Raw genomic sequence first — 24,459 nt, forward strand, 5'->3', positions numbered from 1 at the left:
CCACAGCAGAGGTATCATGTTATACAGGTTTGGTAGGTGTCAGCAAGAAGGGGGAAGGGGAGACAGCAGGTGGCTAAGTTGTCAGCTATAAGTGAGATTGTAACATTGTAACACCATTGGTATAATGTATGGAGAATTATGAATATATGGTTTAATAATTTGTAACTGTATAGGGTAAGGTGGTCATATAGATGGTATGTCGAAAGAAAAGAAAAAGATATTAATATGTAATGTTGGTATCAGTATTGGCTGTTTAAATCACATTAAATGTCTTTAGATTTGGATTAATGGCATAAATGTTAGATAATCATTATTATGTTTATTTTTCAGTTATATACATTGAAGATGAAGCCATCTAATGATTTGTTTGTTTATTTTTCCTCAATATTCAGCGGTGCAGGAATTATAACTAACCCTGTGATTATTTGTAGGAAAAGAACAATAAGATGATATCACTGTACAAAATATATGAAAATTTGACAAGTTCTTTATGATTTAATGGATGTGTGTGTGTCTGGAGCTCCAGTGTGAAGTTTGCATGTATATGGAAATGAATGGGCCCATATGTGTTACATGTGTTTGCTATATGCACATGCTCTGTTTGTTCATGTTTATATTGTTACATTTTTAGTCTCCACAGGGAGCAGATGAAGAAATTGAATGCTGATAGTCCCACAGAGGGTGGTGACAAGAAGATATGAGTTCCTTTCCATCGTTGAAAAAAAAATATATATATATACAGTATATATGTCTTCTGGTGAATATGAGATGTACTTGATATACCATGTACATGTACTAGGTACTCAGTGTTTATTGGTTATGAGTTTATACTATAAACCCATGAATGTTAACAATCGGGAATTATTTTGTGAAAAAGTTTTATCTAATACTTGTAAAATGTTATTGGTCATTTCTATTCAGATTGATCCTTCTGATATGGGATTAGGCACCATAAAGGGGTAGGCAATGCATGTGAGCTATCTTAATATGCACACGCAGGTAAAGATAAATCGTAGTTTTGCAAAACAAAAGTGGTATTTCTGCGGCATTGTTTACTACAAGGTGATAGACATCTGACTAAGTAGATTAGAAGTCACTCGGATATCTGCTCTGTAATGTGTTTTTGTGTATAAATTCTTGTTATGACGGGGGAGGGGGGAGATAGATTGATCCCTTAAAGTTTTTGCCTTCTCTGCTGATATATTTTGAGAATTTAATGAATTAGTTGTAATTCTGGAATAATTAGAAGTTGTAGAGAATTGAATTTACTTAGAATTGTATAAATAAGTCTGAATACAGGTTTGGCAAGTTTTAGCCAGCCAGTGACTTACAATGGCTGTACCCTTAGACTACAGTGTCTTAATTAGTGTCTTAATTAAGTCTCAAAAGTTCTATTGTATATCTGCTGAGGGCAAATAGAGTATTGTATTGCCCTGTATAGCTTAAAAAGTGAGACACTGGAAATCTAATTAGATAAAAGAAGTGATAGCAAAAACCACCAGTGTATGAAAAAGATTAGACAAATGTTTTATGGGAGATTAAGTGAATATTATTGTGATATGTTGATAATTTTAATTTTTATTCTTTGTGCCACAGATAGACAGACATGAACCTGCTGTGTTTCCTCTACCAGAACGGTTGTAAGGCCAGTAAAGACAAGCTGCAATTTTGTAAGCAAAAAGGAGGTGTTTTTTAGGTCATTGTCTGAGCAAAAGTACCAAACATCTTTCAAATGAACAGACCATAGTGGTGAGAGAGCTGCAGGTGCCAACCCCCCCATGCTCAGTTACATACCTTTTTGGCCATGGACCACATAAACTGTGAATGGGCTTGTAAAAACCTGTTTGACAAAGGCTTGCCTGACAGATCAGAAACCCTTTTCAAATCTATGTCACTGAGGTGGAGGGACAGGCTACTGCAGTCCTGAGGCATATTATAGTACACATTTGTATACTGTTGCAAGGGGAACGCCCTCTTGTGCAAGGGTTGTACTCTCCGTACAGGCCCTGCTTGAGACAAGCTCAGACATTGTCCTAGACCACCCCCTGGTGGTATACAAACCACATGACATCTATGCAATCCTCACACAGATAGACAGATGTCATATTTCTTTGGCAAGATAGAGCAACATGGAATTTGCTCTACCATCCTCCTCAAAACATCTCATTTCAGCGTTATTTGACTTTTGAATCCTGCAACTCTTTTACCAGTAGGAGTTCATGATTCAAAAGGGGGGAGTAGATAATGAGATATTTAGTAGATGAGATATTTTTTAAACTCCCTCTCAGAAGAGGCGGCTTCAGTCATGTCACTGATGCCCCATTGGAGAATCCTGACTATGAGATGTTTGTGGATGGTTCCAGGTACCTAACAGAAAAAGGCAAATTTGAATACAGGGTATTCTGTAGTCATTATACATGACACCATAGTATAAGAAGCCCTTCCACCACACATGTCAGTATAAGAGGCTGACCTTAGAGAGGCCTGATAGCATAGAAAACATTTACACTGACTCCAGGTATGCGTTTGGCATTGCACATGGTTATGGTCCAATATGGAGGTCCAGGAACTTCCTGATGGCACAGGGCAAACCAATTAAGAATGGAAACTTAGTAAGTCAGTTGAGATATGGCCATATTGCTCCCTAAGCAGTTGGCAATTGTAAAAGTCAGAGCTCACACAAAGGGAAGAGACCCTGAGAGAATTGGAAATGAGAAGGCTGATTGAGCAGCGGTGCTACTACCATGGAAGGGTCTCAACCAGGTGAGAAAAATAGCAAACCCCAAGGGGCTGTACTCTAAGGTGACTGGGGAGGAAATTGAGAAATGGACAAAGGCTGGTGCCAGAGAATGTGAACAGAATGTGAAAATGGGGGATAGATACCCCCAAATGGCTGGTTTGGCCCACGGTAAGGTGCATGCCTCTTGAAATGCCATGGAGTCATTAGTGGGTAAACTATAGTTTGCCTCAGGGTTTGGAAGGGCTGCAGGGAATCACGTAAAAGCATGTCACATAGGTGCTCTACACAAACCAGGACAGGTAGTTAAGACACACCGCATGCACACCAAAACCCCTGTATCCATTACATACAATTGCCTGAATCTGAACGTACAAATGTGTTGGTCTGTGTATTTGTTCTCAGGTTGGATCAGCTGAGTAACGACGCAGGTAACTGCCAAGAAATTGATATCTGAGCTTGTGTGTAGATTGGGGATACCTGAGATGATAGAGTCTGATAGAGGGACACATTTCACAGGTGAAATAATGAATAAAATAATGTATGTATTTCGGATTGAGCAGAGTTCAGGAAAAGTGAAAAGTTTCTTTGAGTAGAAGTAGCCATGTGTGACCTGGTGAGCGGAGGATGGGCGGCTGAAGGATTTAGTATCACTACTGACAGATATATGTGAGCCTGCATGGCATGTTGTAAATGAAAAGTGTCTTTGAGCCATGCCCAGAGCCCTTGTACCTGCTCCAGGGATTGCAGGATAACTATATGCTATAACTATAACTTTAGTAACTACTAAAGGTGAGACGGTATAAGTACGTGCTTGTGTGTATAGTGATATCTCTTCAGGATGGCCTGGGGCATATCTGGTGAAAAAAGCCATCACAAGTGGGCTGCAGATACTGAAGATGTAGTGTGTCACTTGTATTTGTATCTTCTGTAAGGTATCTTCCTGATAGAAGAATTGGTTTTAGCCCATAGCAAACTTACTTTGGGTCAGCCCCTAGGTTAGAGTTGTATTATGGTGTACGGACTGACTATGTGATGTCTTGGCAAAAACATCTGACTAATGTATAGTTTTGAGTTTTCTCCTCCCTCTCAGATTTTAAGTTAAGTGGATGGGACCTATTCATTTGAACCAAGAGATTGATGACACGTGAGAAATCCTCTTGAACCAAGATTTGATGATTCGCTCCAAGTGCTGCTAACTACTGATACTTCTATGAAACTTGACAGAAAGCCTAATTGTGTCCATGCTTCACATTGCAAAGAAGTCTCTACACAAACAGCGATGAAGATTCTCCTGATGTTACTGTTATAGATTATTCTGGCGATAAGCCTGCATAGAACATTTGACAATGAGTGGGACAATAAGTTTTTTCTTTAAACATCATATGATCTTGAACGAAGATCTGAATGTGTCAGACTGTAGGATATGTCCTCATAGCCCCATATTAGCCTCAGTCATGTTATATAGCTGTTTTCATAACACAACAGGAAGTAATGATACATAGTAGAGATGAGCGAACACTAAAATGTTCGAGGTTCGAAATTCGATTCGAACAGCCGCTCACTGTTCGAGTGTTCGAATGGGTTTCGAACCCCATTATAGTCTATGGGGAACATAAACTCGTTAAGGGGGAAACCCAAATTCGTGTCTGGAGGGTCACCAAGTCCACTATGACACCCCAGGAAATGATACCAACACCCTGGAATGACACTGGGACAGCAGGGGAAGCATGTCTGGGGGCATAAAAGTCACTTTATTTCATGGAAATCCCTGTCAGTTTGCGATTTTCGCAAGCTAACTTTTCCCCATAGAAATGCATTGGCCAGTGCTGATTGGCCAGAGTACGGAACTCGACCAATCAGCGCTGGCTCTGCTGGAGGAGGCGGAGTCTAAGATCGCTCCACACCAGTCTCCATTCAGGTCCGACCTTAGACTCCGCCTCCTCCCGCAGAGCCAGCGCTGATTGGCCGAAGGCTGGCCTATGCATTCCTATGCGAATGCAGAGACTTAGCAGTGCTGAGTCAGTTTTGCTCAACTACACATCTGATGCACACTCGGCACTGCTACATCAGATGTAGCAATCTGATGTAGCAGAGCCGAGGGTGCACTAGAACCCCTGTGCAATCTCAGTTCACGCTAATAGAATGCATTGGCCAGCGCTGATTGGCCAATGCATTCTATTAGCCCGATGAAGTAGAGCTGAATGTGTGTGCTAAGCACACACATTCAGCACTGCTTCATCACGCCAATACAATGCATTAGCCAGTGCTGATTGGCCAGAGTACGGAATTCGGCCAATCAGCGCTGGCTCTGCTGGAGGAGGCGGAGTCTAAGGTCGGACCTGAATGGAGACTGGTGTGGAGCGATCTTAGACTCCGCCTCCTCCAGCAGAGCCAACGCTGATTGGCCGAATTCCGTACTCTGGCCAATCAGCGCTGGCCAATGCATTCTATTAGCCCGATGAAGTAGAGCTGAATGTGTGTGCTTAGCACACACATTCAGCTCTACTTCATCAGGCTAATAGAATGCATTGGCCAATCAGCGCTGGCCAATGCATTCTATTAGCTTGATGAAGCAGAGTGTGCACAAGGGTTCAAGCGCACCCTCGGCTCTGATGTAGCAGAGCCGAGGGTGCACAAGGGTTCAAGTGCACCCTCGGCTCTCCTACATCAGAGCCGAGGGTGCGCTTGAACCCTTGTGCAGCCTCGGCTCTGCTACATCAGAGCCGAGGGTGAGCTTGAACCCTTGTGCACACTCTGCTTCATCAAGCTAATAGAGTGCATTGGCCAGCGCTGATTGGCCAGAGTACGGAATTCGGCCAATCAGCGCTGGCCAATGCATCCCTATGGGAAAAAGTTTATCTCACAAAAATCATAATTACATACCCGATAGAGCCCAAAAAGTTATTTTTAATAACATTCCCCCCTAAATAAAGGTTATCCCTAGCTATCCCTGCCTGTACAGCTATCCCTGTCTCATAGTCACAAAGTTCACATTCTCATATGACCCGGATTTGAAATCCACTATTCGTCTAAAATGGAGGTCACCTGATTTCGGCAGCCAATGACTTTTTCCAATTTTTTTCAATGCCCCCGGTGTCGTAGTTCCTGTCCCACCTCCCCTGCGCTGTTATTGGTGCAAAAAAGGCGCCAGGGAAGGTGGGAGGGGAATCGAATTTTGGCGCACTTTACCACGCGGTGTTCGATTCGATTCGAACATGGCGAACACCCTGATATCCGATCGAACATGTGTTCGATAGAACACTGTTCGCTCAGCTCTAATACATAGTATACGCAAGTGAATGTATAATCTTATATTTATGTGTTTGAAAAATACAAAGCAGACTGAAAATAACAGGCCAGAACTATGATTGAGATTAATTTGGAATACAGGAACATATGAGGGGAATCTGGAAAGGTCCAGCAGTAGATGTTAAGTCACTGAAGTACCTAAATATGAATTCCTGTATCCAATTATCTCAAAATGGGGGAACTGTTAGGATCACATCTTCCATTTTGTATTCTGTCAGCCATTTTGTAAGCATTTTCTGTTCTAAGCTTCATAAGGATGTCTGTTTAGAGTCTAAGAGACCCCTTTAGGGGATAAGGCGTGTGGAATGTTAATGGTTGGGTTATAACTCCTTATCTATTTGTGGTCATCTTTGAGGGTGGGTGTAGAAACCGGTTCAAATAACCTGTTTGGTCGTTAGCCCCAAGGCCGGAGCGGACCAGTACGTGATCATTATCTCTCTTTCTGTGATATACATCTAGAACTAGTGTATGATGTTGGCTTACACATAAATATCTTAGATTCTTTTTCATGTCATGAGAAAGGTCATCCCAGGTTGGAGTGTAATAATGATATGCAGACCTCAGCCAATAGTCATGTGCCAGGCTTGTCTTATATCTCTATAACCAATCGTGTTGTACCTGATTAGAATAGCCAAGCCAGCTCTTTGTCTGTAATGTATTTAAACTACCTTTTTCTTATAATAAATCAGAACTCTTGATACACAGCCATCTTGTGTCATTAATCAGTTCTCCAGGCTTAAAAGAAGATGGCTGCAATCCATCTAGGCCTGTTAATTAATTATTTAATTTGGAGCTCTGCAACATACTATGAGGACTCTTTAATGTCCCCTACAGTCAGTCTTCGTTACACGTGATTGCTGAGGGCAATCATGGGTGACGTATGTGAGTAACGTCCTTTGTCTTTTCCTTAGGCCACTGGATCAGACAGCAGCAGGGGCACCAGAGAGCCGAGAGCAGGCAAGTATGTTTTTTCATTTTTTTTCCCCTGTCTTCAGTATGAAAAATGTTTAACCTTGACTACCCCTTTAAAGACAACAAAGTAAATTTCAATAAACCCATTTTCAGTAATACATTTTATTAAATGACCATCACAAAACATAGGAAGTAACCAATGGCATAATTAGCAAAGACTGGGTCCCCCAGCAAACTTTTGACTCGACCCCCCCCTCCCACAGTATAGCGCCGCGTTTCCTGGCCCACAAGGAGTATAAGGCCCCATTTACACATACTATAATGTCCCAGTGTGGCCTTCAAACAAAATAATGTCCCATAGCGGCCCTTCCACACAGCAGAATGTCCTACAGTGGCCCTTGCACACAGTATTATGTCCCACCGTCACCCCTGCACACTCAGACCCCTGCACTTTTCAGACCCCAGAGTATAAAGATCAGAGAACCGGGGAGGTGAGAAACATAAAAAACAATGTTACTTACCTCTCCTGGGCTTTGGCACACTTTATCCCTATTCAATGTTGGTACAGACATCACGTGGACCAGGCTGGCGTTGCAACGCATAATGACGCAGGCCTGGCCCACTTGACGTTTGGGACGTCATCAAAGAGACCCAAAGACTGCCTGTAAATGCCAGAGCAGAGGACAGGTGAGTAACACTGTTTTTTATGTTTCTCACCTCTCCTGGGCCTCCGATCATTATACCCCAGGGTCTAAAAATACTCCAGAGTATAGTAATAGCAGTGTTTGCTGTAGTTCACAGGCCTGCAACCTCACTTATTGTTCCCTACTCCGCCTTCGCTTCCCGCCATGACCAGGAGCGGGGATCGGTAATTAAGTAGGGTCAGTTAACTGCTGGGTGAAAAAAAACAAAAAACAAACATCAGAGGCCGCCAGGCCCCCTAACGCCTCAGACCCAGTTGCAGCCGCTACCGCTGCTACCTCGGTATTTACACCACTGGAAATAACATGGATTTTTTTAATAGTAAAAAGCGTTACAGACTACACAATAAATTTAACACAATATTTATCCTGATCACTAACGGTGAGTTCACACTACCATTGGATGTGTGTTCTGATAGTGTCTGTTAAAAAAAAAAAATATATATATATATATATATATATATATATATAAAATATATGGACACCTATCATAACAGACATTAAAGGGGCTCTATCAATTAATTTCAGCAATATGCGATAGACATATTGCTGAATTGCTATTCCAGCCCCGCTGTCCATTTAATAAAAGCCCCCCCCCCCCGCCCCCGTTATTAAATTCAACCTAAAAATCGCATACTTACCATGCACGGTGGGCATTTCGTGCACTCCTCCACGTCATCTATCGTTGACACCCTCCTCTGGCTTCTTCTCCGTGAGATGTCCTCCTTCTTTTGCAATGTTCCTAATTTCACTACACAAAAATGGCGCCGGAGCATGCGCAGTAGACCCACACTTGACCCGATCCAGTCACATCTCATCCCCAAACTCACTGAAGTCATTACTCCAGCCCTAACCCATCTCTTCAACCTATCCCTAGCCAATGGATCCTTCCCCTCCGCCTTCACACACGCCACAGTCATACCTATACTTAAAAAACCGTCCCTCGACCCGTCCTCTCCATCCAACTATCGTCCCATCTCACTGCTCCCGTACGCCTCAAAACTGCTTGAGCAGCACGTCGACTCAGAACTCTATTCCTATCTCTCGTCCAACCTGCTCTTTGACAGACTACAGTCAGGCTTCAGACTCCGTCACTCCACTGAAACTGCCCTAACAAAAGTCACTAATGACCTTCTAACCGCCAAAGCCAAGCGCCATTACTCTGTCCTCCTCCTCCTTGACCTCTCCTCTGCCTTTGACACAGTCGACCACTCCCTCCTGTTAAAAATTCTTTCATCCCTTGGTATCTCAGACCTGGCCCATTCCTGGATCTCCTCATACCTCACCGACCGCACATTCAGCATCTCCCACTGGCACACCACCTCCTCACCACGCCCTCTCTCCGTAGGTGTCCCCCAAGGCTCCGTCCTAGGCAGTGCCGCACCTCCCATGAGGCGACCTGAAGCGAGCGCTTCAGGCGGCACTATGCCAGGGCCTCAGGGAGGGCGGCATTTTTGCTAACCTAAGCCAGTCCAGGACAAGCGCTGCTCCAGCAGCCTCCCCTCACGCTCAGGCAGAGAGCAGGCAGTCTCTGGGCCTACTCTCTGCCGGCGAACGGGGATAAGCCCCGCCCCTTCACCCGGCCACGCCCTCGATCCACCCGGCCACGCCCCTAATCCACCCGGCCACGCCCCCGATCCACCGGCCACGCCCCCGATTTGCCCCCTCCTCCCGGCGGGGGGGGGGGGGGCGGCTTTCTGCAGTTAGCTCGGGCGGCGAAAGGGGAAGGTTCACCCCTGGACCTAGGACCCCTCCTGTTCTCCATCTACATCCTTGGTCTGGACCAACTCATAGAATCTCATGGTTTCCAGTACCATTGTTATGCCGATGACACCCAAATATACATCTCTGGACCAGACATTACCTCTCTGCTGGCCAGAGTTCCAGATTGTTTAACGGCCGTAGCCTCCTTCCTTTCCTCCCACTTTCTCAAACTCAATATGGAGAAAACGGAGTTCATCATCTGCCCCACCCCGTATGGCCCCTCCATGCGACCCATCTATCAAAGTCAATGGAACCACACTTAACCCTGTCCCACAGGCCCAATAATTTGGAGTAACACTGGACCCCGACCTATCCTTCAAGTCACACGTTCAAACCCTCAACACTTCCTGCCGCCTCCAACTCAAGAACATCCACCGAATCCGCTCCTTCCTCAACCCTGAAACGACTAAGACGCTCGTCCAGGCCCTCATAATCTCCCGCCTAGATTACTGCAACACCCTTCTCCATGGACTCCCAGCTAACACCCTCGCCCCCCTCCAGTCCACCCTAAACTGCGCTGCCCGCTTAATTCACCTCCCCCCCCCCCCGATCTTCATCAGCTGCTCCCCTCTGCCAGTCCCTCCACTAGCTTCCTATAGCCCAGCAAATTGAGTTCAAGTTACTAACATTAACTAAATAAAAGCTATGTTTTAATCCACACTGGACGTGGCATGATTGCTGGGAATCCTTGTATTTCCATTAACATACAAAGCCATCCACAACCTGTCCCCTCCAAATATCTCTAACCTAATCTCCCGCTACCGGCCCACATGTAACTTCAGATCCTCCAATGTCCTCCTATTCCGCTCTGCTCTCATCCGCTCCTCACACAACCGTCTCCAAGATTTCTCTCATGCATCCCCCATACTCTGGAACTCCTTACCAAGACACATAAGACTGACCCCCACAATCACAGGCTTCATGAAGGCCCTGAAGACTCACCTATTCAGGAAGGCCTACAACCTCCAATAACACTATCACCTCACTGCCATCTGTACAGTCTCCCCCTCTCCTTCTGTCTCTACCCCCTTCCCTCATAGATTGTAAGCCTTCACGGGCAGGGCCCTCTACCCCACTGTGCCAGTCGGTCACTGTTAGTTTTATATCTGCCTGTATATTCTGTGTACTGTATGTAACCCCCAAATGTAAAGCATCATGGAATTAATGGTGCTATATAAATTAATAATAATAATAATAATTTTTGTGTAGTGAACTTAGGAACATCGCAAAAGAAGGAGAACGTCTCACGGAGAAGAAGCCAGAGGAGGGCGTCAACGATGGATGACGTGGAGGAGTGCACGAAACGCCCACCGTGCATGGTAAGTATACGTTTTTTAGCTTAAACTTAACAACAGGTGTGTGGGGGGGTGTCTTTTATTAAATGAGTAGCGGGGCTGGAATAGCCCTCTTAAAGGCTATTCAGCAATAGGTCTATTGCATATTATTGAAATTAGGTGATAGAGCCCCTTTAACGGACACTAACTGATGTTATTGTGTCTTTTCTTATGCAATAAATTACAAAAACGTACACATTAGCATAAATTCATACCTGTTATTGTCCATTTTTATACTGTCTGTTTTTATACTTTTTTTTTTGTTTCTGCTTTCTGAGCATGCGCAGAAAAAACTGGACAGTAATAACAGACAGTATAACGGACACTCATTTGTTTAGACTTTAATGTTAAAAAATAACAGACACTTGATGTCCATCATGAAACCGTTATTTTTTATAGACACAAAAGTCCTGCATGCAGGATTTTTTGTCTGTGATAAATAACAGACATGTGATGGATTTAGTGTGAACAGACACTAACGGTCACCAGATAAAATCCCATTGAAAATGATGATATTTTTAGTTGATTTGTACCGAATCTGCTAAAATCTTATAACAGACAATAGCAACGGACACTACTGACGGTCACCTGCAGTAGTGTGAACGATCCCTAAATGGTGAGAACAAAAAAATGGCACGATTGTTTATTTTATTTAACAGTATCACGGATCCAATACACGAGGCCTGAATGTATTTTATGTGACCACGCCCCTTTAAATGCCCCTCCCATTTCCCCCACAAACTTGTGAATCCCCCTGTGAATGGCTGAGCCAGTGTCACTCTGTATCTGTTACATTATCTTTCTAGCTAGACAAGGCTTTCAGATATCAAAGCATCAGAACATTTCCTGACTACACTTTCTGAATCTCCGCACAATAATCTGTTGGTATCCCGTTTTGTTTTTTACCCAGTCCCCTGTAGTCAGTGGCTTGGTCGGACCTTTGGGTTTTCGATAAAACAACAGATACATATTTTCAATATCCCCGCATTGACAACAAATTACAGTGCGTTGTTACAGAGCGATAGTTTAGGTATACACATGTCGTCATTGTCGGAGCCATTTTGTGAAGTTACATTGCGTAGAGCTCGATGCAATTTGGTCCTCGATAAGATGGCCGCTAGGAGATGCGTTTCTACTCTATAACCCGTGTCATTCTTTACCCCGTGAAAGCGAGAGATTCGAGTGGATGACGTATGTTCGCGCATGCGCCGTCAGACTCTTCTCAATGTGGTATGTACATGTTGTTTTCTGCAGGACAGTTTGTTCTGTAAGGTTGTTCCGGTCACTTTTCTACAGAAATGGCTTTTTTTTTTTGTTATGTTGTACATGTTTAATTCTACTGTGCTTTGTTGGTTATTGTCCATGGTCAGTCCAGTGTCCTCTCCATCAGGTTCAGCCTGCAGGAAGGGGAGACATATAAGCAGTATGGTGCTGGGCTAAACACATGGCTGCATTCATTCTTTATTGCAAAAGTTCTGCTAGATTGATTGGCATAAAACTAGTGGAGAGAATGGCCAACTATGGCTAGGTTCACATCTGCGTGGAATCGCCATGTATTCAACCTAAAATTGGCAGAGAGAGTCCACAAATTTCAGTATAAAACTGACAGACCCCATTTGTTATTCTGTACACTGTACTTAAAAGCTGGAAATAAATTCCAAATGGGGTGGAACTGTGCACTTGTGCGACTTTCTTACGGCCTTTGTTTTTACAGCATTGACTCTGCAGCCAAAATTACATGTCACCTGTATGTTATGTTTCAATACAATTCAATACAGGGATATTAAAGGGATCCTATTATTCAGAAGGTATTTTTTCTCCCTAACATGTCAGAATAGCCTTAAGAAAGGCTATTCGTCTCCTACCTTTAGATGTCTTCTGCGCACCGCCGTTCCATAGAAATACCGACCCACAGGCCACAATAAAATGGCTGCTTACTTACTGTGGCCTACAAGTTTCACCGCCTACACCGGAAGAAGACACGGGAAGAGGATGTTTCTGAAGAAGATGGAGGCATCGCTGGAGAGTTCTCTGGCAGCATTGGGGACGCCCCCAGTGCTGCGAGAGGACTAATTTGCATACTGTCGAAAAGCAGTATTTCTAGGGAACGGTGGCACGGAGAAGTCATCTAAAGGTAGGAGACAAATAGCCTTTCTTAAGGCTATTCCGACGTGTTAGGGAGAAAAAATATCTTCTGAATGATAGGATCCCTTTAAATGTATATAGTTTGAATTACATTTTTACCTCTTAAAGATCTAAAACTTCGCAAAAAAAATTATATTACAGTCGACATATATAGTCACTATATTCTTATATTTCTGAGTACAAAGATGCATGGGGCGCTTTTTTTTTGCATGGTCAGGTGTACTTTTTAATTATACCATTTTGGGGAATGTCTGTTTCTTTTTATTAAAATAATCCACGTTTATTATCACTCTCTATATAATTTTATTTTTTTTTTATCAGAGATGAAACAGCAAAAAAACTGCAGTTAAAGAGGACCTTTCATGGTCCGGGGCACAGGCAGTTCTATATACTGCTGGAAAGCCGACTGTGCACTGAATTCAGTGCATTGTCTGCTTTCCTGATCTGTACCCCGGGTAAAGAGCTATCGGTTCCGGTTCCGTAGCGCTTTACAGTCAGAAGGGCGTTTCTGACAGTCAGTCAGGTACGTCCTTCTCCACAGCAGCGCCTATCGCACTGTACAGTGTGAGCGGGGAGGAACCGCAATGTGGAGCCATAGGCTAATGCCCCATGTTGTGGAAACGCATCATTTTTTGTTGCAGGTTTTATTGCAGTTTTTGAGCCAAAGCCAGGAGTGTGTTGTGCAGAAGGTAGAAGTATAAGAACTTCCCATATATTTCCATTCATTTTGTAACCATTTTTGGTTTTGGCTCAAGAAAACCGCAGCAAAATCTGATATTTGCAAGAAGCCTTAAATTCGATGGAAGGCAGTAGCAGAATTTTTCTGCTAGCAGAAAAGTAAGCATCCTGCTTGTTCTTCAGACAGCTACACCTGAGAACTCCCATTGAAATGAATGGGGGGCGGAAAACATACTTTTTCCATCGGCACGAAATTAGATGCAGAATTTGTCAAAATCTGCTAGTGGAATTTGTGCTTGCTTAATAAAGGCAAAATATAGTTTCTCTCTCTACCAAATTCCACTTCAAAATCAGTTTCAAATTCAGCGTCAAAATCCTCATCGGTTTTTGTCAAGCAGAATCCATTTCAAATCACTGAAGCAGAAATTTTCTGCTTGACAAATTCAGTGTCAATTTCAATGCCAAATTCCCCTGTGTGAACATACACTAAGGGTATGTTCACACAGAGTTTTATTTGCAGGCGGATTTTGACGCGGAATCCGCCTGCAAAAATGTCTCCCATTCATTTCAATGGGAGTCCCTTGATTTTTTTCCCCGCTAGTGATTTTTTTCAACTAGCAGGAAAAAGAAGCGACATGCCCTATCTTCCCGCAGAGTCCGTGGCTGAGTCAGCTGCGGCTCGAAACTCCTTCCTGATTAGGCCGATTCATTCAGGCCTAAGATCAGGAGAGAGATGCCGATGCACTGCATTGGCAACCCATTGCGGATAGTCGTGCGGAAAAGGTTTCCGCTGTGTGAACATACCCAAGGAGTCCATATAGATTACAGTTTTCCTGTCTGTCCTATGAATGTTTTAATACAAAAAAAAGGATCTGCTAATTAGTTCCACTACATTGACAGAAAAAAAAAATTGATCTTAATGGGGCCGTAAGGCATCTAGACATACATCTAGATGAGGTAATGGTAATAATCATGGGGAAACTAAATGAAGAGGGATACCTTTGTTTTCTATCCATCACACTAAGCATCATAGTTACCAGGAGTAACTGTTTTATATGACTGGACTGTTCAGTGAAGTCACATGATCGTCACCTCCATCACAGATTCCAACTAGAGATGAGCGAGTAGTTAAATACTCCAGATTCGAATATTCGATTCAAGTAGTCCTCAATATTCAACTACTCGATCGAATGTTGAATCCCATTATAGTCTATGGGAATAAAATGATCGTTTCAGGGGAAACCAAAATTCGACAAATGGGAATCACCAAGGCCGAGAGTAGCAGGAGAAGAGTGTTGAGGAGGAGCGAAGGAGAGTGCGGTACTTGGGCAGTCAGCACCGGGAACTATCGTGTAAAAGCAAAAGCAGTACCTTGCGCCTGCTGACACGCCATTAACCCTGTACAGTAGATCTGTATGATTATGGGGACACATTATTATTATGGGGACATTTGTTTTCTGGCATAAAGGATCATAGTGCGGTACGAATGCGGTACAGTGTATAGCATTCGGCCAATCAATGCTGGTTCTGCAGGACGAGTAAAAGCAAAGTGGAAGGAGTAGGACATGGCGCGGGGAGAATAATAGACCCGCAGGATAGTATTGAGTAGCAATCCCCAGCATCCCTCCTGCAGAAAACTGTATAGCATTCGGCCAATCAATGCTGGTTCTGAATCAAATTTGTACTGCGAATAGTGAGTAGTATTCAATCGAGAACGAGCATTTTGAATACCGTAGTATTCGATCAAATACCTTACTCGATCGAACACTACTCGCTCATCTCTAATTCCAACATATTTGACAGTTAAAGTTGCACTATTTTTCTAATCTACACCACAATAATGATAGCATTGCCAAAATAAGAAAAAAACAAACCTCATTAGAAAGCGAGGAGTTAGAAGACACCTTTTTTCCTGAAAGGGCTTGGCCTGTAAGATGTTAATAATGTAAGCATGCTTATAATAGGGTCATTGAAGCATGTATGCATATGTATTATTAATAGTATTCGTCTCTTATTGTACAGATGTTCCCAATCCATGTCTTCGTCTGTCATCTTTTGTTTGTCTAAACTGCTGTCTTGGAAACCATGGATTCCTGGGAAGCAGCTCCAATTCTTAAAACCATGGACTGTGGGGATATTAACCCAGAGAGTGCTGACAAAAGATACATCATCTGATTTACTAGAACTGAATGAGACGGACTTGGAGGAACAGTTTGTCCGAGGACATGGCCCAGGAGGACAGGCTATAAACAAAACCAATAACTGTGTGGTATTAAAGCATATTCCTTCTGGTATTGTAGTTAAGGTATGGCAACAGTAAATGTGAACAAGACCTCTCATACAGACAATTTGTCTGCAATGTCTAGATGCTAGTTGTGTGTTTCCTAAAGTATTAGAAATCACGGTATTCTTTAGGTGCAACATCTTTGTGACAGTGCTCCAGTGCACTTTTAAGACTGCTCACATTTGCACTCTACATCTCTAGGTAGGGTTCCAGCCGACTTTCTGATATTTTTGACAGTAAGTATAGCACAGTAATTGGGCATTTCTGACAACAGAACAGTACTGAACACTATTGGGGTCCTTTGCTGACATTGTGGATCTGTCACACAGTAATATGTATTTCTTAATAAACAGAAACCAGAATACTAGTGTGAATTCAGGCTTGCATGCCATTGCATACTTATGCCTTATACATAAGTCCATGGTACAAATCAGCCTTGAAAAACTCGATGGCTGATTTGCATCGACGTGGCACCATTTTTACTGATCCTTCATAGGATATATTTTTTGATTAACCTTTTATATGGCCTGTGAAAAAAATTATCAAAAAATGGATGCATGAATAGGTCCATAGGATTGCATATTGTACAACTGCGTGCCAACTTTTAAAAACAAGCAAAACATTTTTTTTTTTATAATTGTCTTTATTGAATTTTTAAAACTTACATAAAAATAAAAAGGTAGACAATATGAAAACTGAAGTACAAATAAAGTATACTGAAACACAGGACAGGGGAATGGATACGCAGGTGGGGTGGGGGAGCATATAATAAAAAGTCTCTATTTACACTTAAAACATCCTCTAGACGACCTTGTGGCATCTTGCAAGGACCAAGTAGTATCTAGACGTTCAACTGTGTTACACATAGAGACCTTGACGGATTCCATCCTGTGAACTTCTAGTTCACTGAAGTGGGCTTGCAAGGGGAGAGGTGTCTGTGTTTTTTCAGTGGGAGGAAATAAGACACTTGGGTGTCAGATCCCCCTGATGCATTAAAAGGATCTGTCATCAAGTATAAAATACTAAATAAGCATACATATTTTGAGTCTTGCTGTTCCCCTGATCAATTTTGTGTCTTTCTTTTTAAAATCCATTCAGTCATTCAAAAGATAGGGCCCCTGGAAGATTATATGTGAACTAGCTCTGATTCTCCACTGTTGTAAAAAAAGATTTACTACCCACTTGGAGAAACAAAGTTAGTTCACATATGATCTTCCAGGAACCATATCTTTTGTATAGGTAGATAGATTTTAACTACTTCTGGGCCACCAATTAGACCGCCCAATGAGCGCCATGATGCGGCTCCCCTCTGATCTGGCGGTCACATGATCCGCCAGGATCAGAATCTGATAGAGGGACTGGGTCCTACAGGACCTAGATTAGCTCTATAGTTATGGGCAGGAGGCTGCATTCCTTCTGCAACTGGGGCTAAATGTACCAGCCCCAATTACAGGCAAAATCAGCCTCATTCACCCCCCAAAAAATTTTTTTGGACTAGAAGTCCCCAAAGGTCTATTATGTCCTTATGGGGACACATTGAAAAAAAAGAAAATTAACAAAACCCAAAAACATATTATACCAAATTTAGATTAATGGGATTGAACTTGAGGATAGGTCATAAATTTAATATAGAACTGGACAGCCCCTTTAACTGTACTGATTGTCGAATGACTTCACATAATATGCAAGCATTATTCCTTCTGGTTTTCAAAGATCAGTATAGATGCAAAATATGTACCAGATTCTATTCTTGTTCATTTTTGTGGCTCAGTTTATTGGCTTTTGTTATCTTAATAGGGTCCAGGGGAAACATGGACTGCACGTGGCTTCCGTCCATGTAGCTGGATGACTACTTATAGCTAAAGGTTTTAAGGAATATTAGATTGAGATTAATGTGAAAAAAGCCTCCTGCACAAGACTGTATTATGGATTCAGATTGTGTTTATCTATAATGTACATTTCATGCCTTAAACTTTATTGGGAGGAAAACGTTGTTTTTTTTATTTACCATTTAGAAAACAATCAAAAAATTAAAAAACAATTCAATACTATATTACAGACCCATTCTCCCTTAGAAGCCCTGCTTGCAGACGGACATACGACATGGAAAATCAAATAAAGGCACAGGGGCAAAGTCATAGGGATATAGTTTTATGTCATTGTAGTGGCTATTGTATGAGTGGAGCCAGGAGTGGATTGAACAGAAGGTAGAAGTATAAGAAGCTTCCTAGATATTTCCCATTCTTTTTGTAACCATTCTTGGCTTTGGCTCAAAAAACCAAAGCAAAATCTGCAACAAAAAAAGCTGCGTTCCCATATGGCTTCAGCCAAAGAAATATTTCATTGGATTTCTGTTTTTTTTTCTCTAGTGTCACCAAACAAGATCCATGGAGGTGAATAGGCTAAGAGCTAGACGAATACTTCAAGAAAAAGTTGACCTTTTCTATAAAGGAGAGGGCAGTGATATCTTCAAGCAAAAGGAAGAGGCAGAAAGGAAAAAACAAGAGAAAAGGAAGAAAGCCAAAGAGAATTTGGAAAAGAAAAAACTTTTCAAGGAGATGCAAAACTTAGAAATGAAGGAATAATTTGTTCTAAAATATTTGTATCTGTTTAACACCTTTTTAATAGGTGACTCAGTAAATTATAAAGAGTTTCAGGTCTCTTCTTTGTGTCTCTAATCTCTAATATATATATAGAAGAACAGATAATATTAAAACTCATTAGGCAAGGTTAACGTCTGTGTTACAGATTCCACCAAAAACTAGCGGAGAGAAAAGTCTATGGGGTCCTTACATAACCGCTGTTTTAGTGGATGGGCTCTTCCTCATTCAGGTTCCCCGGCACAAGTGTGAACCTAGCCTTACTGCTGAAGCATTCTAGTGACCAACATATTGTTGGGCAGGGTCTTTTCTAAAACATGATGACATTTTTGCTTTATTAAATATTTATTGAAAATTCCAATGCATTCTATTTTCTTCCACTTTATATATGTTTTTAAGATATGTGTAATATCTTCCAATGTTTGTGTTTTGTACCTAGCTGTCAGGATCTCATTGTAATGCATGGGGGAATGACAGAAAAAATGCTTTGTTCAATTTGCAAACTAGGTTTTACTGCTCCCCTAGATAAAAGCGCATATTCCAACTCCGATATTGTTCATTTAGTGCTGACAGTGTCAGAATGTGGAGGGATATCCTACTGAAAAGCTGAATAACTCCCAGTTGTCAGTTAGGCTGGGGCCACACGGGCCGGAAACGTCACGATTTTCTGCAGCGGGAAAAATCATGGTGTTTTACAGTAAATGCAAAGTGGATTCCATGCCCACTTTGCAGTAAAAACTGCATTGTGGACAGGCTTTCCTTTCTAAAAAATTTCTTTGCGTGTCCTCCCTCCCTCCCTCTGTGTCAGCTGCAGACTTCTGTCTAGGGCAATTTGATCGGTTAGGTTGGAAAGTTTGTCTGTGGATGGGGTTGGCTAAAAGTAAAAGCATATACTGTGAAGAACCAAATTCGGTCATTTGCCACTTTGCGCAAAGCCCCAGGGAGTTGGGTTTTTTTTTGACTGGCCATATAACATAGACGAATGATCCCCTGCATTGTGGTAAATCCAAATCTTATGTGTACCAGCAGTTCTACAATGTTTTCTCAGGCAGATCAAGCAGCATCTTATAGGAAAGACAGAAGTGTGTTAACAGCAAAAGTAATGCACAGCACACATCATCTACTAAGCTGAGGCCTCCACGTTGCGGAAATGCAGCTTTTTTTTTTCTTCAGATTTTGCTGTTTTTTTATGAGACAAAGCCAGAAGTGGATTTAGCAGAAGTGAAATATCTAAGATCTTACTGTATATTTTGTATTCCTTTTCAAGCTACTCCTGACTTTGGGTCAAAAACACGCAGCAAAATCTGCAACACATATGCAGCATTTTCACAACATGGGGCCTTTGCCTTAGGGTGCATTCACACGGAGGAAAATGGCGCTGAATTTTTTCTTTTTGCTAGCAGAAAAAGGAACCCATTGAAATCAATGGGAGACTTTTTTTTCAGCGCTGAGTTACAAGCGCTCCCATTGAAGTGAATGGGAAGTGTTCGGCAGCCTGCCGTAGCACTGGCGTGTACGGCTGTGATACACGCCCGGCGTTACTCCGTGTGAATGCCCCCTTAGCCTAAGGGCTAGTTCACACGGGGACATGGACGCTGATTTTGACAGCTGATTTCGCGGCCAAATCAGCCTCCATAAAATGGAGCCCTATGTGAATTGCTAGCTTTTTTTTTTCTGCTAGCTTTTTTTATTGCTAGCTTTTTTTACTAGCAGAAAAAGAAGCGACATGACCTTTCTTCAGGCGTTTTCCGCCTGAAAAAATGAATTGGAGTCTATTGGGCGCTGAAAAAACAGCTAGCGGTTTTTGGTCGCTTTTTTTTGCAGCTGTTTTGGCAAAAACAGCGACTGAAACAGCTAGCTGTTTTTTATCACACTTTTGGAAGTGACATCCCAGAGGAGTGGCCATGGGTGTTGGCTGCTTCCTGCAGCCATTTTGTGACAGTACTCATCACAGCACAGCACATCTGGATACAGCAGCATTTTTGATATCAAAGATAGCAGCTTGCTATGAAGTAGCAGTGAGCTCTGCTCAGTTGGAGATGTGTGCTAAAATGGCGCCTACAGACAAAAAGGGGTTGGTTTTGGCCATGCCCAGTGGGCTGGCTAGTTAAAAAATGGGCTGGGGAAAAAAAAAGCTTCAAAAAAACAGCGACCGAAAAAGCGTCAAAAACAGCGTCCAATGCAAAAAACAGCGTCCAAAAAAAGCGAGGCTTAAAAATCAGTGACAAAATCAGCTAGCTTTTTTCACGTGTGAACTTAGCCTAACCTGGACAATCAGTAGATAAGCTTTAGCACCTGAAAAGGTCCTACAGTGAGCAGCAGGGATACTGTTACACTCATGATATAGTAAGGGGTAAATTTAAAAAAAAAAAAAAAAAAGATCTGCAAAACAATTTATATTCTAGCAATTTGATTTCTTGGGGCACATATACTGTATTCTGTTGTATACAAACTGAAATGTGTATAAAATAAGTGTATACCATTCACACCCTTAGTGAAAATAAGCTTTATTACATCAAGTAATAAATACATACAAAGATGCAAATTGTTAGACTTCATTGTTTTGTTGTTTTTTTTTTTTCACTGACACAGCCTAATGTGAATATGCAATAATAACCATAAGATAGATATGTAAATCTACCTTTAGAAAAATTTTCGTGCCCTCTGTTAGGTTAAGGAACACATGCATGTTGATTGGTTCGTAAAGCGTTTACATGCAGATGCATAGGTCAATGATACAAACCTATAAAAAAAATAGATAATGCCAATAATAATTATAGACCTCTTGAAAAAAATATCACAATGTATCAAAACTAAAAGCAACACCTTCTCATCATAATAACCTGGCAATGTTTTTAATAAGTGGTCCCTAAAGGGTTGTTTTTTTTCTGCTAGAATATTGTTCTCCATAAATACTATTGTATACAAATACAATATTGTACTCGTTTCCTGCACAAGCTGGAGCTTTTATTAATAAATCTGCCACATTGTTTGCAGGGAGTCCTTTAAATTCTACCTCCAGTTATAAACAACTTTTCATAAATGAGTAGCACAGGCTAATGTATGAAACTCTGTAACATATCTTATTAAATAAATATGTTTTCTTATCCATTTTTCAGGCATTTACTTACTAAATATTGATCTATGAAGGGGGCAAAGAAAAGACAAATAATTGTTGTTTCTTCAATCTGTTAAAGGGACCATTCACACGGAGTAAATGCTCGCTCAGTTTGGCAAAATACACGTGTAAAAATAAGACTCCCATTGACTTCAATGACATTTTACACGTGTACTTTGGCGTTTTTTTAAACCTGTAAAAAAATGTCAGAGGGCCTGTTCACACAGAGTAAACGCGTGTGTATTTTGGTAAAATACACGTGTAAAAATAAGACTCCGATTGACTTCAATGAAATTTTTTTACACATGTAAAAATACACGTGAAAATACACGTGTCATTGAAGTCAATGGGAGTCTTATTTTTACACGTGTATTTTGCCAAAATGAGCGCGCATTTACTCTGTGTGCTTCTAGGTTGTAGATAAGAGGCTACTACTGCACAGAATGAGGCATTAAATCAATTAACTATTAACTAGGTGGCAGGAGAACCCAACTGCCCCCTCCCTTCTCCATAGAGCTCTATGTTTGAGGCTGAATACAGAGATGAATATGATGTAAAGATTGAAGATAAAGAGCAGGAAAACAGTTGATGTCCTTAATATATAATATCCTTCAGATAGTATAAAGTTTCTTATATTCACTATATGTACTATTCATTTATGAAAAGTTGTTTATAAATGGAGCTTTGATTTCCTGTTGCCATACAGCTAACATGTTGCTTTAAACAAAAAATGCTACAAAAAAACTGTTGCATCACCCTTACGCTTAGGACGCAAGTATTGCATATGCTGCAGGATGTCCACCATAGACTTTCATATGATGACCCACCTGTGCCAAAAAAAAAAACTGCCGGAAAAATAACTGTTTTTTGACGGAGCTTTCAGCCCTGTTTCCCAAATGCTTTCAACTTCAACTTCCATAACTAGCATGCTGGGTGTTTGAAACCCACAGCACTCTTTGCACTACAGGTTTGTTTTTGCAGTGTTTGGATGGGATTTTTGAAAGGCTGTTCACACAAATAATCAATTTTGAGGGCTATAAAAAATGCATTGTACATTCTATGGAAATTATGGTATTGATCTGTGTCTGATCCATGTGTCAACCACAAAAAGACAAACAAAAACTGTCATGTTTGTTTTTCAGCTTCAAATAGCAAGGAATCTGTGAAACACGGACAGCGCATCAGCCCCTAGCTTTAAATGTTTAGAAGAAAAATCACTGTCCATGCAACAATTTTTTTCTCGCTAACCCTCGTTCAGTGAAAAAAAAGTAGGTGTTTGAATGACTCCTTTGACTATAAGGGCCCATGCACACGGAGTTAACGCGAGCGTATTTTAGCATAATACACGTGTAAAAATAACACTCCCATTGACTTCAATGAAATTTGTTACACGTATAAAAAAACGCGTGAAAAACGTGACGTGTTTCACATCGTTTTTTTTTTTTTTTTACAGGTGTAAAAAAGTTCATTGAAGTCAATGGGAGTGTTATTTTTACACGTGTATTCTATACACGTGTATTATGCTAAAATACGCTCGCGTTAACTCCGTGTGCACGAACCCTAACAGGTCCACTATCTGTGAGCTGTCTTTTTTATTTATTTATTTTTAAGAAAAATTGTTTGTGAAATAGCCCCAAATCCCATCCAATACAATTATACTGTAATTTGTTGAAGGTTACCTATTGGTTTCACAGCAGCTATACTGCTGTGAGTATGCAACATGTGTCCCTGGCCTTAAAGGGGTATTCCCACAAACATAATGATTTATAAGTTTGTAGATAATTAAAAGTTGAACATTTTTGAAAATACAAGTACCGTAATTAAAAATTTTGCAGAGTTTTAAAGATTTAAAGCCGATAACCCAGCTACAATAAGAAAATCATAGCTGAGTTTTTGACAAGTCCCAGACCACAGAAAGTTTCTGCATTTGTAGTCGTATCCATTTAAAACCCTGCTGAATTTTTAACTACTTATATTTGCAAAAATGTTTAACTTTTAATTATCTATAAATCTGTATATGGTTATGTTACTGGGAATACCCCTTTAAGATGGTTTTACAAACACAATTTCAGGAAAAAAAAACAGTATTTTTTTTAAATGGATTTCTACTAGTGTTTTCTTAAAAAAAAAAAAAAGCCTAGGAGACATGTTCGCTGTAAGGTAACAGCAAAATGTTAAATTCAGATCCATCAGTTGGAAAAATTTGGGCCTTTTATTATGGCTATTCGCTCACTGTTAGTATTGCTGTTTTTTTTTCCTGTATGTATAAAGAATGTTATTTTTTTCCAAGCCCATAAAAAAGTCCGCAAATTCATTATGTGCTGAATTTATCATAGTGGACCAGTTGATCTGGTGATTAAATAGAAAAATAAATCAGTTTTAGGGCGTTTGAGATTGTTGGGTCATCCAACATTAGACTGGTGTAGATCTAACACACACCAGCTCCAACAACCAGCTGTTCATAGTGACTTTGCCACTTGGGTGAGCACCGCTTCCACTTCCCAGACCATGTGGTACTATTGGTCATACAGCCTGTCTGCTGTAATACCATATATTACCATTATACGATGAATAACGCTGTGCTTGGTAAGCAGTGTACCCTACAGGTTCCAATACTGACAACCTGTCCTAGGGATATGTCATCAATATGTAAAGGGAGTCTAACACCAGAACCCAGCATATCAACTTAGCCTCCAGATAGATAAAGACATCTGAATCAAGTATTATTTTCCCCTTGTAAACAGGCGCCTCCTACACTTAGATATTACTGGGTTTGTCAGTATGCTCTTTGGAGCAACAAGAGTGTTACCACCTAACGTATAACTCTTTGGAGCAATGACTCTCATTACTCCCAAGAGCTCATTTGTATATTGA

General features: G+C 41.3%; 1 protein-coding gene across 1 annotated transcript; it reads left to right on the plus strand.

Annotated features, from left to right (window-relative positions):
* The first annotated feature begins 11,960 nt into the window (after positions 1-11,960).
* MTRFR (mitochondrial translation release factor in rescue) lies at positions 11,961-18,828 on the plus strand. The gene is made up of 3 exons (XM_075262470.1): positions 11,961-11,990; positions 15,606-15,888; positions 18,237-18,828. The coding sequence occupies exons 2-3, from the start codon at positions 15,619-15,621 to the stop codon at positions 18,450-18,452; spliced, it is 486 nt and encodes a 161-aa protein (XP_075118571.1). The 5' UTR covers positions 11,961-11,990; positions 15,606-15,618; the 3' UTR covers positions 18,453-18,828.
* Positions 18,829-24,459: the final 5,631 nt, after the last annotated feature.

This window comes from Leptodactylus fuscus, chromosome 1, assembly GCF_031893055.1.
Source record: "Leptodactylus fuscus isolate aLepFus1 chromosome 1, aLepFus1.hap2, whole genome shotgun sequence".
NCBI classification, from domain to species: domain Eukaryota; kingdom Metazoa; phylum Chordata; class Amphibia; order Anura; family Leptodactylidae; genus Leptodactylus; species Leptodactylus fuscus.